Here is a 16,882-nt window from a genome sequence, read left to right on the forward strand (position 1 = left end):
TAGAAATTTCAAGTAGTTGTCAGAAACAACTGATGCATGTGGAGTATAATAAAGGGATTAAATGTATTATTTTCTCCTACACCTCTTTTAAAAGGAGTCTACCTAAATAATTCATGCATGCTTCAGGCTGTTCAAGCAACTTTACTTTCATTAAAAATGGTTCTGGGTTCTACAATGACTTCAGGATCTAGTATCTCAGGGGCAAAACCCGAGTTTCATGGGGAGATAGCGTAAGAATTACTTGCATTCCTATTTCTTAGGAATATTTATAGCTACAAGTATTAAACCATTTTCACATTCCCAGCATTACACTCAAAAAAGTATTTAATTGAAAGTCCTGACTGGAAAGTGCTATCAATTGGGCAAAATAAGTATGCTTTTGACACCTTAGCATTAGCTAGTTGATAAATAATTCCAACTTTATCTTCACACTCAAAATTCAACAAAGACAGAAATGGTTTTGTATATTCTTGCTAAAGGACTAATGAAAACTAATGGAGTGCAAAAAAAAACTATTTTACACATCCAGTGGCTTTGTAAATGACCAACAGAATTGGAGATATGTAATTGCTCTGATTATGAAAGGCAGAAGTAATTTATCTTTGATGATTCAGTAAAATAAGGTTTTACCCTGAAGTTCCTCAGAAACAGGGTCAAGAAAATAAGAAGGTCTAGAAACAAAGAGCTAAATATTGATATTCACAGGATCACAGAAACTCACTCCAAGAGAACAGCATACAATAGGTGAAGCTATAATAGGTATGATAGATTAGGCTCTACAGAAGGATCTGGCCAGGCTGGATCCATGGGCTGAGGCCAAGGCTAGAAGGTTTGAGAGGGCGAAGTGCCAGGTCCTGAACTTGGGTCACAACAACCACACCCAGCAACACAGGCTGGCAGAGTGGCTGGAAAGGTGCCCAGTGGAAAAGGACGTGGGGGTGCCGGTTGGCAGTGGCTGAGCAGGAGCCAGGGTGTGCTCAGGTGGCAAAGAAGGCCAAGACATCCTGGCCTGTATGAAAAACAATGCAGCATCAGGACCGCACATGCATCGCAAAAAGGAAAGCCACTTAATTCTGTTCCAACTGAGCATCCAAGCACAGCACAAGCTTTGCAGCATCCCCACAGAGATAGAGTACAACAGCTAGGCAGGAGTTAACAGTTCAGTACAACCAGCCAGCCACAATGAGCCTTTCACAGAAATATATAACCAATAAACTGTCATTTGCTAGTGGCAGTTTGTTTTCTGACAGCATGCAGTACATTTGTTGAAGTGAAAATGAGTTTCTTTGGAGACCAATTTACAGTTTGATTTTACAATTTTATTCTGAGTTAGCAGCAGTGCAAATCTAGTCTAATTTTAAAATTATTTATATTACATATTATTTATATTTATATTAAATAATACTTTAAAAGAATTAATGAGATGCTTTCTATAGTAACTTACAGGAGTTACCTACCAAAATAAGGACAACCGGATATAAGAGAGGAATATTTGATTTTTCCAACACATCTACTAGTTCCTGGGTTTCTTGAATAGCCCACCTTTTATCCTAAATAAAAATAAATGTTTAGAATTACTGAGAACATTTATTTCATAAAAATGGAATTTGCAGAACTGTTATTTACCAAAAGAAGATACATCACTTTTTTGCTTTTGGGGTGGGAAGGGGATGGGGTTTGGTTGATTAGCTTATTGTTTTTAATATGTTTTTAATATATACTTTTATTATATTTTCTGGTGAAGTTAGATGTTTGAAAAATAATGAGATTAATAATATTAATAACCCTTTATATACATATATATACACAACCAAACAAAAAAGATTAAGGGTCTTGATTGGTCTCAGATATGGTTCACCTAAAACCAACCTGTTCCCATACATGGACCCAAATACAGATCACAGGCATGCACATGTGCAGAATAGGAAACACTAATTCAGACCACAGTAGCAATGAATGCACAGTTAGGTGACTTCACATATCACAGGCCTCTCCTTATAATAACTCACTTTGATACAACAGTTATGAGAGGAAATTTTAAACTACTTCAGATTTTATTCCTCTTGTTCAAGAATTCATGTCTGGTTAACAACACAGTGACAGAAGTGTGGAACCAGAGGAGAATGGACAGACCAGTATCTCAAAGGTCAAGATTAGTGCACATTAGAAACACCAAATATCAGAATGAACACAGTGCATGAGGACAAAAATAACAAACAACTTATTACTCAAATATTTAATTTTTTATTTATCATTACTAGTAAGTTTAAGTGTAAAATAAAAGCATGCATCCTCACTACTTACATTTACACAAACAAAATTGTAGCACTGTCCTGAAATGATGTTTTGTAGACAGCTATCATTTTTGCTTAGAGATACTGAAATACCTTCAACCTGATTAGACAGAAAAAGAAAAAAAGTCAAAAATTTTAAGTCAGCCTTAACTATCTGCTAAAGCTTCCATCTCTGTAGCAGAAGTTGTTCATTTAAATTATTTAAAACTGGCAGTTATTACTTCCACTACAAAAACTGAAATTTGCTCAAAATTTTGGGGCACTCAACAGTGAAGCATGGAGCCCAACATATGTTGAAGTATGCTGCTCAGGGAAGGCATTCCAAAAACAGCCCTGGAAGCATCAGACATGAGTGCTGCTGCCTGGGTTCGGATGTTCAACTGTTTCGAGAGATGAAAACACTGTCCATAAAATGATCTAATTATTTTAGACCTCTAATTCTGAGAAAACCTCTACAATACTCAGATATACATATTTTGTCTTCATGAAGTTAAAAATAAAATAAAATAAGTATGCAAGAAAGACCAGGTGCACTGGTATTCCAGGATTCTGCCCAGAACAAGAGTACAAGACTTATCTAGAGTTTCTCCTTGAAATAATTACCTCAACAAATATTTTAAAATACTTTCTTAGGCACAGACATATGTATTTTGCAAACTTTAACACAAGCTAAACCAGGTAGCAGAGGGTGAATCTGTTCCCTAAGAGAAGATAACACTTTGAAGAAAATAAAAAATCTTGAAATTCAGGGGAAAAAAATCTTCATATTACTTCCATTAAATCCACAAATCCCACTGTTTCACAGTACAACTGACCATTATTTCTTCCCAAAACACATGTTAAGTATCATAGCAAGCAACAGAAGTAATACACTGCTGTGCTCCCTTAAAATGCCACTTAATCCCCAATCCAACAAAAGTACCAAATACAACATTTAAAAAGGCTTTGCAGTGCTATGTAAAGCTGTATTTGTTAATTTTTGTAATAATCAGGAGCTAACTTGTTTGCAAAGGAAGATAGTTTGAAACCAAGAAGTTGATAGTGATAGTCTAAAGATTTTAGAAACATTTTGGGCTCAAAATTTGATAGCATAGACACAAATAGCTGATATTAAATATTTTAAGATTAATTTTTTTAAAAGTCACAGAAGGTATTAATTACTTTGAATTTCTAAAAATACTTGGAAAATCCAACACTCCAGGGCTCACCTGGCTTGAATCTCTGAAGATGTAAAAGCAGAAATCCCTGGTACCTTTACCACCTTGCACATACTTCAATGAATATGAGCCTACTGCAAGCCAGTGTCTTTTCAGAAGGTATTTGGAACACGACCCAAGGCAGAAGGCCTACTTTTATTTTTTGCTTTGAGGTATTACAATACATGACACTTAAGTTTTGCTGAACATTTAAAAATTCCTTTAGTGTATAATTTTACTCAACAATTTTATTAAGTAACACACTAGCATTTTTTGAGCCCCACATAATCCAGTAAAAATGAAATAAAAAATTTTTGTTGGAAAAGCAAGCACAATTGCCTAGGTAGAAGCTTCAATAAATCATCATTTAACTAAAATTAATTATTATTCTATTTGCCATTTAATATCCTATGCAATAGTACTTTTTTTCAAATTATAATTAATATTAATCAATGTTACCAGCTACATTAGAGAGGAAAAATTACCTAAAAATACCACCTTGATAAAAAGTGATTCTCACATAATGTTTCAGTGTTTAAATAGAAAGGAGTATATGGATTTGCTTAACTACTTCTGGTCCTAATAAAAACTGATATTCTTTAAATTTGTTTAGTTACCAGATGCCCTGTATTGAATTTTTAACTTTATTCAACATCCACTTCCATAAAGTCAAAAACTAATACCAGAACATTTGGAACCTGCAAATTTATTTAAATTATATCAGAATTTAAAATCACAATTAACACCAATGCCACAGATGGATAATTCAATCACTAAAAAATTGGTGAATTTCTACTAGTGAAATGCTAGCTCTTTTTCTATTTGAAAGCAACCTAATTTTTTTAGATCCTATTTATGGATAATTATCCAGTCACAAAAATGGCACACAGCTTCATCTAGTTGATTCCATTTCATGTGACAGCAGCACTTTGTCACTAAAGAAACAGGAGTACATGATTTCCAGTCACAGAAGAAAATACCTTCAGCTCCCATTTAGGTTTGTTTGCTAAAAAGAAAGGGCTAAACAACAAATGTAAGGGAAAGGGATAAACAACAAATGTAAGGGAAAACTCAAGCTATGTCTTTCACAGTATATCTTTGACAAAACATTCATTCATTAGTCATACTGTTTACAGTAACACTGACTAAAGTACTGTTAAAGTATGTCATAAGAAACAGCTGTAGCCTTAAAAATTTTTTAGAAATTATTTTCTTTATCTTATTGGTTAAATTTATAGGTCTTTTTCCCCCTGCTATTTATATTATCATGTTAGTAGAGCCTCTCTCAGAAATCCCTCTAAGAAAATTTCTTTTTAATTCTTCTTTAAGGACATATGTAGAAGTTAACAAATATTCCACAAATAAATACAGTTGCTACAGAGAACTGGAGTGTCAAAAGTATCTAAAATGTTAAAACAGTGGTCCCAGATAATATGTACTCAACAGACTGATTCCCTGTTGGTCTCTTATTTAGATCAATTACCTTCCAATTATACCTTTGAAAAGCTTTCAGTGCAGTACACCTACGTTGCTTAAAATAAGTATTTTGCAAAAATCAAATCTCTCTCACACAAGGTACTGTGCTTCACTGGAGAACAAATAGGCTTGTGCATATATTCTTTCTAAGGTTTGAAATTCTGTATATTGGTAAACTTAAAAATTAACTCAAGAGAATTTACTGTTTAAAAGCATAGGGATAAGTGATGTCCTCCTACTAACAGCAGAATAGTTTACACAGAGATGAAAAAGAGATTTAGCAATGCATCTGGTGTCAGTGAAATGGAGACATACTTCTGCCCCATCATACAGCCATTCAGACTTATTCAAGTCTGCTAATTTTTTTCACTTTTAGATGTAGACAATTAATAGATATAAAGCAAGATTCCATGCTAAATACAGTTCTTCCTGAACAAAAACTTTCAGTGCAATGTCAAATGACACTTGCAGATAAAGGACAGCAATACAGGTTCACAGGGAAACATATCCTTCTAATAATTAACAAACCATGCAGAGGATCAACAGACATGAATAAAGCCATTGCAGAAGTAACATTATGCAAATCAGAAAACTTGAATTTTTGAACAGTTATTCCTGTCTGTTTCTCTGGGTAACAGGAACATGTGATATCATCACATAGTATATAATTAGGAATCACCCCAACACCAGTCTAAGCAATTACCAAATGTTAATCACCTTTGGAAAATGGAAATATGATAGCTCTAGTAGAAAGAATAATGAAAAAGGAAAAGACAGTTAAATGCCAGTAGAACATCCCATCAATATCCTAAAGCAAAGACTCCTAAGAGCATTCACTGTGAGGGAAATGTACCCCTATTGCTCTACAAAAAGGCTGATTAATTTGATTTTGCATTCACAGCTCTGCAGGAAAACAACCTACTCTAATTGGCTCGTACTCCAAGTCAGACTTCAAAGTAACAAAAGCATTTCCTCTGTAACATATTTGTAACAACTTGGGTTTACTGAAATCATAAAATCTAAAGAAAATTTCCTCTCTGTTGTCTGCATTCAATTTCTCCTCTAATCTAATATGGACATTTTAAGTGGATCTGTAAGATGCCCCTCTACAGCACAACTGGAGAGAAGATGCTTCTTTCTTGGTAACTTCCACACCTGATGTGAATCCCCTGTGATAAATACTACAGTGACACAGGAAGTCTCAGTTTCTGTTTTCACATTATTAAAATAATTTCTTAGGAGTAGTGACAACCAGAAACATTAAATTAATCAGACAGTTGAGAGCCATAGAGTTGTACTTACTTTTATTTGGCTTTTCAGAGATTCAGAAAGGAGGAAACCTACTTGTGCAAGAGTTTCCTTCACATTGGTGATAACACAAACTTGTTGTGATAGGTTGTCTGTGATAAAGAAAAAAACCTTAGACTTCATGCAATAATAAATAATTAATCCAAATTACTAATGTGCTAAACATTACCTTCAATCCACATATTGTTGTTTCTTGACAGAATATTATCAACAGCTGTAAATTTAAAGGCTACAGGGTACAGTTAATATAATTATATAATTTATATAATATACATCTCAAAATTCAAATTATATTTTATATTATTTTGTACAACATGAAACCATTACATTAGGTCTGCTCCCAAAGCCCATTTAAATTTATTAAAAGATATTTGTTCAGGTCCACATTGACACTCGATGACAACCAAGAAAACTTTTTGAAAATTTTATCTCTCCTATTACTTCAACAGATAACTAAATGCAGTGTCAGTAATATTGAGTAAATAAGGGGGGGGGGGGGAAACCAGGAGATAGCATAAGTCCTATTCTCAACAATATATACTAAAAAGTTGCCAAAAAATGAATTAATGATACTGTTTAAGGAGACAGCAGATGTAACTCTTCACCTCAATAGCAAAGAAGTTGCAAAGCTGTGACAAACATCTTGGCCTGGGGAATTTCCTAGATCTTTTACTAGGGGCAAAATACAGTATTTTGTTGCTATGAGGAACAGCAGTTGCAAGTTATTGCCTGATTTGTTCCACAAATCCAGTATTTCACAAAATTAGTAATTTCTCTGGTTATTGACATCAGGTTTTAGATTCAGTGAACATTTTCCTTTCTTTAAGCCAACAAATCAAAACTCAAGTCTGAAACTCTCAAGTCTATTTAAGGCCTTTATCTTTTAGATGCTGAATTAACACACAGAACAAACCACAAGTTTCCCAATACTTTTGGGATAGCCATTCCATAAGTGACTAGAAATTTCATACATGTAAAGTCTAATTATTTTTAAAGCAGACTTCAATGAAACTCCAGAGACAGAAATATACCAAACACCACCACAAAATAAATTAGGAGTGAAAGACAAGAAAAATTATAAAAAGATGGGGTAACTGGTCTTCAAACAAATCTGGATATAAACAATATGTATTTGTTGCATATGGAAAGTTATTTCTATAATTACATACCACACAATAAGTTCAATCAGATGCATAACCTCAGTAGTGCAGAAACATCTCACTTTCTATTGTAAACTCACAGACTTCTTTATAAAAGTAGACATAAAGACCTGAAATTTAATTTTAAAACTGCTGCAGAGTTAACACTATTGGAAAGTGACTTGCAATTTTTAAGCAATTTTCTGTGACCAGGAAAAGTGATTTAACCACTGAGCATTCCAACAGATAATTAGAATGATTTTTTGAATAATGGATATTTATTATGTTCAATATTTATAATGTGACAACAAAAATACTGGTGGCAACTGAGTTTGTATTAAGTTAGCAAGAAGGGGAGGGAGGAAGAAAGGGAGAGAACAATAAACATCTGCTTATAAACCATCACAACCAGATGGAAGTGAGAATTAAAAAAATGCATGGCCAGTTCTCACAGGATTGGAAATCAGAGGATACCACAACTCTGGGAGAAATTATCTTCCCATAGATTCACTGGGCAAAAAAAGTATACTGAACATGCATCACAGTTGGCTTCTACTTAATAGAGAATAACTTTACAGTCTGAAAAATGGGAAACCATATTGAATTAATTTCTTATCAGCAGAAAGAAACTAATGGGTAGATTGAAATCAGAGCAAGAGCCACTTGAATTTAGTACTGTACACAACGTGCAGATACAAAATAGATATACATAATAAACCAGACTAGCATATCAGATTTCAAGAACTCAGACTCCATTGAACTAAGTAATTTAATGAAGAAGGTCAGATTGGAGCTATTACAAAAATTCACATGTGGAAGAAGGCTGTGGAATCCAAAAAGGGACCATAACTTAGGCTCAAACAGTTCTTTTTAAAAAGAAGTTTGTAATCAACAGCAAGTGTCAGAAGTATTCTCACAAAAGACTGCTCAAAGGCTGCAGCTATAAAAACCCATCTCACTACTCTCTCCAGCCCTCTTAGATCTCTAATTTCCTGTAATATAAATGAGAAAGGAGAGGCAATTACAAAAAAGCAGCTGAGATTTGCAGGCTGGGTTTAATAAAGAAGAGAGAAAAAAACAATGAAGTGTGGAAAACTGTATTTTTTATCCAGAGAAGAAACAAAACATTGCAAGGGGAAAGTATGTTAATAAAGTAGGAGAACCTTAAAGTAATGATAATACAAACATTGAAAAGATGCTGCATGCTTTTGAACGATCAAGGAAATGAATGAAGGAAGTCTGGAAAACCATCTTTATAAAATCATCATAGTAAAGCAACAGTTCTGTTCTAGTTGAGGTTTGAAACTCAACTACCATTTAAATCCAAGCTATTTTAAGTGGTCAAAAAAGATCCATATGTTAATTTAGACTGCACCTTTGCTGCACTGAGGGAAGGAAGACTGAGTGGAGTTTTCCTCCCCAGGACTGCCTGTGTCCCACTTCTGCTAAGGTGATGGAGCTCTGTCACTCAGTGTAGACAGGCTGAACCCAGTGAGCACAGCTGGAGTGCTGGCTCGTAACTCCAGGGATTCCATGGGCTTTGCTGCCTGCCAGTGAAACTCACTGTGTGCAGCATTTCATTCCTGGTTTTCAGAATTCTGTTTGGGTGAATGAAATATCCATTCTGGAAAGCCATGACATGGCCATGTCACAAAGAATTTTAATACTCAGCTAAAAACATTTTGTTTTCCAATGGACCCCTGGATAATTGAGGCTGGAAGTGCCATCAGGAGGGTCCCTCATTCAAACTCCTTCTCAAAGCAGGATCACCCATGAGGTCAGGCCTGGTCACTCAGCCCCTTACTGCTCTGCCAACCTGTTCACTACTTGATTGTCTGTCAAGGGTGAAAGATGTAATTCTTTTTATCAAGTTGGAACTTCCCTTGGTTGAGTTTTAGTGCTTCCTTCTGTCCTCCCACAATGAACCACAGTTCTACTTAACTACTTTCTGCCATAATTTCTTTTTCTTCATCTGCCCAACACGTTTTTAGTTGTTTTCTCTCACTATTACATTACATATCAAACTCTCTACCTTTCTTTGGCTTCCTCTACTTATTTAACCTTGCTGTTTTCCTGGAAAATGCCTCTTGCTAACACACATCACCCAATTATTGCCAGCTTCATTCCAGCTGTACCTGATAATGGAGTAGTGTTCCCTATTCACATGGATCACATTTGATCCCTTACAACACTTTTAACATACACTCAGAGCATATTTTTTGCAATAAATAAAAAATAGCTTAAACTTTGCACTGTCAAATTTAAATATTAAATTTCCCTATCAGGGGTTTTCTTCATTAAAGTTAAATTTGATACAAGATTTCACAATTTATTCCATCAAACCTTTTTTTTTCCTACATCAGAAAACCTAATTTTCAATTTCTTCACACCCTCCTTTGATATGCTGAAAGCTTTAGATCACATAATTATGCAGCAACACCTGCCACAGTCTTTATCCTAGAATCATACACAATTATAAATTAAAATGTGTTCATGTTTATGGAACTACCATAGTTAGATGGTATATTAAGTGTACTCTGATGGGAGACTTAGAAGTTTACCTTGAAGAGCATGCCACAAACAAGCAGCAATTAAAATAATACTTTGTTTGAATAAAGATAATAAATATAATATCCTAGAGAATTAATACCATAAGAAAAAAAATGCATCTGAATGGCAAATAGTTTTTAGCCTACAGACATAAATCTTTTTCTCTTAATTGCACATATACATGTGTACATACACTTGTTTTTGGAAACATGCTTGTACCACACCATTCTTAGTTTGGTATTACAATTCCTATTATTTTGGAAGCACATCCTAATCATCAAAATGCTTTTGAAGTTTGTAGTGAATTCCAAGTAGTAAATTAATTTATCAGAATTCCATTTGCACTTTCTACATAGCAATGGCTTGACTGGTCAGGAAATTCAGGATGGTTTCCTCTGGCATCTTTAGAAACACCTTTGTTACGAAATGCTGCTACTGTAAATATAAGAAAAATTAAAGAAATACTGCCAAGCATTCATTCACACCTAACAGAATAGTTGAAGTTGTTATTTGAATAATATAGGTAACCAAAAATATCTAACAAATTTTTTTTTGTTATTTACCCATTCCCCATGTCTCTGTAGCCACAAAAACTAAAAATCAAACTTGACACTGACCCTATCAATATTAGTACAGAGGAAAGAAAGGAATATTTTGTGGTAGAAGGCAAGAAAAGAGGGTTGTTTTCACCTGACAGTAGCTATTCCAAGGAGTATTCCCCACCTGCCAGTCTATTTCTTTGGCTCAGAGCTTAGAACAGCCATTTGTTGATGAGCATGCTCATGAAAATGCAGATAAGATCTCTGTCTTTGCTAAACAAGGCTTATCTCAATTTTTATTTTTATAAACAGTCACATAGTTTCTTCACAGAACACAAGTCATAATATGTAGCTCCCAACAGCCATAAACACTTTGAAGGCATTACAATCTTTTTCTCGGCAAAAAAACTTGCAAAAATCATCATTTTATCTGCCTCGACAGATACTTTTTTAGCCAAATGTGATGGCAAATTATCCAATCTGCAAATGCATGCTCTTGTGAAAAAGTAATTTATAAAGTAAGGCCCTTGAGAAAAGAAAAACAAGAAGGAGGAGGACAGAGAGTCAAACTGTAAGTTACAAACTTCTGAGAAGCACCATTTAAGTTTACATGTTGGAACTAGAGTTCAAAGTTATCTACCTTGAGGGCAGTAATCCTAATGGAATTTTTTTAGGATGTTTTGTATTAGCCTGATCTTAACTACATTTCTAGATGAGTCACCCTTATTGTAAGACAATGTTTTCTTACTTCAAGACTATTAAAAATAGGCGTGTACCACCTTGTCTGCATACTCTGCAAGTTTATACCTGCTTAATTAAAGAAAAGCATTAAATTTGCTTTTTACAGAAGTTATAAAAGAGAATTGAGGAAGCCAGGAAACTAAAAAGAAATGTTTTAAGAAAACAATCTCAAAAGAAAAATAACTCATTAGTCTATTTACATCAGTGAAATGTGTCTTTGTGTTGCCTTGAAGAATGATATGCATGCATATAATATCTAAGGTAAAACAAATGCATGTAGGGATGTATATTTTTCTTACTTCCACCTGAGTCAAGTTTAGCAAGGGAGAATTTGTTGAATTCCTGAGGAAAACCAAAATTTTTGATCACTAATAAACTGCAGATGACATAAAATTTGGAATCGTAGTCACAAAATTAAATGTGTACACCCAGAAGTTCTTCATCACTACTGAACTCACCCAGAGATAAAACGTGTATCCAGCACAGTAAACAGGTAACTTAATAATAAACAAATCAGTGTGAAGACTGAAACAGCAGTGGGGAGCAGTGTGAGGTCAGAGCCCTTAGTACCCAGCACCCTCCCAGCCCATGCATTCAGTTTCTGGGCCATCTCTAGAGGACCTTGACAGTATGCAAGGCAGCATTTAGCGAGCTGGTATCTTGCAGCTCTACTTGACAGTCATGTAGGACTTCCTCCTGAGGCACTCTACATGGCACAAGAAGTGATAAGCAAGAGCACATCACTTACACAAGAGCATGTAGTGATAGGGCAAGTGGGAATGGCTTCAAACTGAGATTAGATTAGATTCAGATTAGATATTAGGAAGAAATTCTTTACTGTGAGGCTGGTGAGGCACTGGAACAGGTTGACCAGAGATGTTGTGGATGCCCCATTCCTGGAAGTGTTCAATGCCAGGTTGGATGGGGCTCTGAGCAACCCAATCTAGTGCAAGGTGCCCCTGCTGATGGCCATGAGCTTGGAACTAGATGGTCTTTAAGGTCTTTTCCAACCCATTCTATGATTCCATGATTCTACAATATAACACCACATAGTGGGTTCTGAACTCTTAAGAAAAGCAGACACAGTGATATAGTCAATTACCCAGCTTCTAGGAAAAGCCTAACTGAGCATGCCTAGGCTTGTTGGGATGGTTGCCATTCTCTAAGGTGACCTGTCCTTGAAGGTTTCCCACAGGTGCAGCACAACACAGCAGAATAGAGCTAATAAGATTTCTTCTGTAAAACTAACAACCATAAGACAAAACAAGGCTATACAGGGGTACATCAGGATGATGCTCCAAAGGACAAAAATACATTCTCCCCTTAAATATGATTTAAGTGTGGAATGAACTGTGCATAAATCATCTGTCTAATATTAATTTACATGGTTCAAGTGTCCACTACCAAAATAATTCATGCTATAGTCACCTGAAGGTCTGAGATTTTAAGCCTTTTGAAGGGCACAAAATAGATAAGGCACAACTTTCAAACTGCTGTCTTGGAGGACTAACAGTGCCAATTCAAAACTCCATTAAAGATAATTAATGATGTAAGATAACTCTGTTATGCAGTGTCCTAATTCGCTATGAAGGATTCATTATACTACTTCCATAATGAGTAAAGAACACGTACAGCTTCTGCTTCCTGAACTCATGCAATGCAGCAAGAAGCAAATCTAAACTTCAACAATCTTAAAGTACAGATTGTCATAGAGAACACCATAATAAGACTACTGTGGTAACTGAAGCAGATATATTGCATGCTGCCACAGCAAAGGGACATTAGATAAGTAAAGGGATTAGCCTGATTGACTCCCATGAAGGTCTTCATTTTTACTTTCAGCTACAAAAGTTTTTTATTATAAGCATTAGCTGAAAAAGATTATACTGGCTTTAGGAAAAAGAAAGCTGATTACATAACATATATATATATGTGTGTGTGTGCGTTTGTCTATATACATGCATGTATATATATATATATATATATATATATATATATATATATATATATAAACTAATGTAACAACTAATCTCCTTTAAAGACCTATGAGATTACTGAAGCCCTTGTATACACAGGAGCATGGAAATTCATTTGGATAAAGGTTAGTTTTGTTCCAAGTCTGTAATTTTTTGACCACCGAGGAAGAGTCTTGCTCCATCTTTACTGGAACCCATTGCTTCTCAGAACCAGAAATTTCCAGGCTTCCCAGTTCTATCTTTTTGATTTGTGCCTGAAAAATTCAGTTAAGTAGTTGTAACAATGCATCTAATATGAAATATTTGCCCACTGTAATAACAAGACTGAACAACTAGCCAGTCACTCTCTGTGACCTCAATAGCACACAGGTTTTCCTCAAATTTCCTTAAATATTTCTTTGGAAAGGAAATTTTAATCCAAAGAGAAGTCCCTTTCTCTTCATCAGTTTCTGGGGTTTTATCCCTCAGTTCTCAACAAGGAGTCAGGCAAGGGTCCCCTGAATCACTGCCTATCAGTTTACAATAACTATCTCATTGTACAGTATTTGAGAATTCTTTCTTCCTACATTGTTTTTAGAGCGAGTCTACCTAGATAAAGGCTAAATCCAGTCTTAATGTTAAACCGGCATGAAACCACTGCCGCCAGGGAAAAAAAATGGTTAACACACTGTTCAACAAAATATTTAGAAATTAATGAAATACCTCAATATCACATAACTGCTATATCAATTTAGGCAACAACTGCCTGTATGTAAAACAGAGAAGAGCCCTAAAGAGTTAATATTTAATTTTCACTGTACCATGTAGAATCGAAAGACTAAATATATTCAGAATTGACGTGCAAATGAAAGAAAAAAAATTGCTTATTCCTTATAAGGCCCTTCAAAATTAATCTCTATTTGGCTGTAATATACACAGTCTTTTATAAGGTTCTGTATTCTGAGAGAAGTAAATAAAGATAAATATGCCTAATAGAAAGATACCAGTAAACAAGCCAAAACAACTTGCCTAAGCACATTTTATCCACCACATAACTTTTCTTAAAGACATTTCAAACTATCACACACAAAACTCTTAATTAGAATCAGGAATATGCAAACTGACAGTCACAAGGACAAACACGTACCCTTAATGATTGATTCAGCTGCATACAGATCTCGCTTGTAGGTCACCTAAAGGACAGACAAGCCTCATTAGATTTAACACAGCAGGAAGGAATGTAAAACCAATAAAACAATGCCCTGAAGGCAATTCTTTACATTTTAAATACCATAAACGAGTGATATTGTCAATTTCTTAATTTTGGTAAAATATCACCAGCAATTTATGAGAACAGAAGTTGCAGAAACTACTGGAGACTTGAGAAGACCTCTTTCCCAAACACTTAGATCTGCTTAGAACTCATTTAAAATCTAAAAGTATTTTCAATACTTTGAAAAATCATGAAAACATGATAATGCATCTATTTTTTTACACATCCATTGTACTGTAATTTTACTGCAAATAGATTAATTTTTAACAGGACTTGGGAACAAATTTTTAACAGGAGTTGGGACACATTGACAGCCAGGGAGAAACCTTGTTATTGCTTTTACTAACAGAGGTGCAATCCTTCAGTAGTGCAATACCGTTACTGTTAATGAGAGTCCAATTAACCAGTGGGAGTCAGTGAGACTACAAGTAAACAGTGTGAGCTTTCAGAGAATTGATAAACATCAAATTCTTCTTGAAGATATTAATCAGATCAAGTTAGATGAACAATAAGATGCTGAATATTTACTTGATACTTGCAAAAACACCCTTCATAACTGTCTTTGTACCCTCATGGAGGCTGACAGTCACAAACATAGGCTTTGCAAATAAAATAACAGAGCATTAAAGTCAGCATCTACCCAGGACATTAGCAGTCCTTGCCAGCAATGTCTTCACAATGACAAGCAGTGACTTGAACTGACATGAGTATTAAATATTTGTATTTGTTTTTACCATAAATTCATTTTATGCTAGATAAAATTTTACTGGACTTTCTGAAATTTTTTTTCTCTTGAATCGGAATAATATTTTTTCTTTCTTTTTGAAATGAACTGAACAGGATTCCAAAAGCTTTAGTGCTGCAAGGTAAATCTTTCAGCAGGACACCACTAACAGTAGCAGCATCTTCGTCTCCAAGTGATTACTTGATTTTAACATAAGGATTCTTGTAATCACTTTCCTTTCAATCTCATAAATTAAGCTCTGGATTATAGTCAGACACAGATGAATAACATGATTTCCCCAATGCATTATATTATTTTAAAATGAAAAACTAACTTACTTCCCTACAGTTTGTCCTGGAGGAGGAGGAGCCAGAGAATTAATCTACCCTGATAAATCTTTGGAGTCTGACTTTACATACAGACGTGCACATTACTACTTACTGTTGGGAAGAATCAATATCTTGAAATTAGATTTAAGGCTAGAGTGAGCAACTGAGTGACTGACTTTGCTGCAAAGTTTCTATTCATCAGATTCTCAAGGGCCTTTATACTGAACTTTCAGTAAAGTGAATCAGATTATAATATCAAAACCTATCAAAAAACAAGACTAAAGTCTGTTAGAAATGGTCTCATACCTTAACATTTAGTCTCTTTGAGGTGCAAAAATATTTTTCAGCAGTCTGATCTAAAAAAATGATAGGTGCTGTCTCCGAGAAAAACAACACAGGAGAATAAAAACTTAAGAATAAACCTTTAAAAAAATCTCTTCTGAAATTCTGAGACAGATATCAGTAAATGGTTTGTTTTGTAGATAAATAAATCAACAAAGTCCATATCACATGCTTCATTTGTAATTTTTTCCAAATCTTTAATCCTATAAGATAATTTCAGATACAAGCTCCTATAAGTTTCATGAAAATTGGAGAGTTCACAGAAAAACCCTTCCAGATATCATCTGCAACCACCCCTAAGCAGTCAAGGAGGGAGAATTTCTCTACATCTCTTTCAATTTGACTAAGATGTTAAATTCAATTCCATAAATGTTCCCTATTTATAACAGTTGCACAGAGCTTGAGCCCAGATTTCTCCATAATATTCTAGATGCACTGGTAATACTTGAACATCTCTTTTTAAATTTCATATTTTTGTTTCTCTGACATACAGTATTTTGCCCACACACAGTGTAAACTTCCTGTCCTCTGAATGGGATGCCTACACTACATTTAAAGTCACTGCCTTCCAAGAACAATTCTCTAAATATGACCTACACTTCATTTGTTTTTAACATCAGTTCTTTATATTTAGCTGCAATGAAAAGCATACTCTTTGTTGAAAATATTTTCTAAGTAATCCTTATAAATAGGTTACTTCTCATCAATTACATTTTTATTTACAGATCCTTAAATATTTGTCTTCAAACTTTATCAGACAACTGTTAAATACCTTAGCGACAATAACAGTTTTTGCAGAAACTGGTGAGAATTATCTTTCGAAATATATCAATTATCTAATTTTTCATCTATTTAATAAGAACTAGTACAATTACAGTCATCCTATTTTTAATTAAGACATCATGCAGTAACAAGTCAAACTTCTGCCAGTTGTATGTTGTATCAGCACTACCATCTTTATCAGCCAAGATTTCAGTCTTGTAATAAAGTCTTGAAGTCAATTTCACAAAATAAAT

At 34.6% G+C, this 16,882-nt stretch overlaps 1 protein-coding gene across 1 annotated transcript in view; it reads right to left on the reverse strand.

The window, feature by feature from the left end:
- Positions 1–16,882, reverse strand: part of CRPPA (CDP-L-ribitol pyrophosphorylase A) — a 104,523-nt gene that overhangs the window by 43,990 nt on the left and 43,651 nt on the right. The window contains exons 5-8 of the mRNA XM_054273858.1: positions 14,346–14,391; positions 6,269–6,366; positions 2,305–2,394; positions 1,458–1,550 (exon numbers count right to left, since the gene is read on the reverse strand). Coding sequence (XP_054129833.1) covers positions 1,458–1,550; positions 2,305–2,394; positions 6,269–6,366; positions 14,346–14,391 — 327 coding nt within the window. The remainder of the gene's footprint in view (positions 1–1,457; positions 1,551–2,304; positions 2,395–6,268; positions 6,367–14,345; positions 14,392–16,882) is intronic.

The sequence above is a fragment of the Melozone crissalis genome, unplaced genomic scaffold, assembly GCF_028551555.1.
Source record: "Melozone crissalis strain CALT ecotype California unplaced genomic scaffold, PUWL_Pcris_2 ptg000016l_1, whole genome shotgun sequence".
Lineage (NCBI taxonomy): Eukaryota > Metazoa > Chordata > Aves > Passeriformes > Passerellidae > Melozone > Melozone crissalis.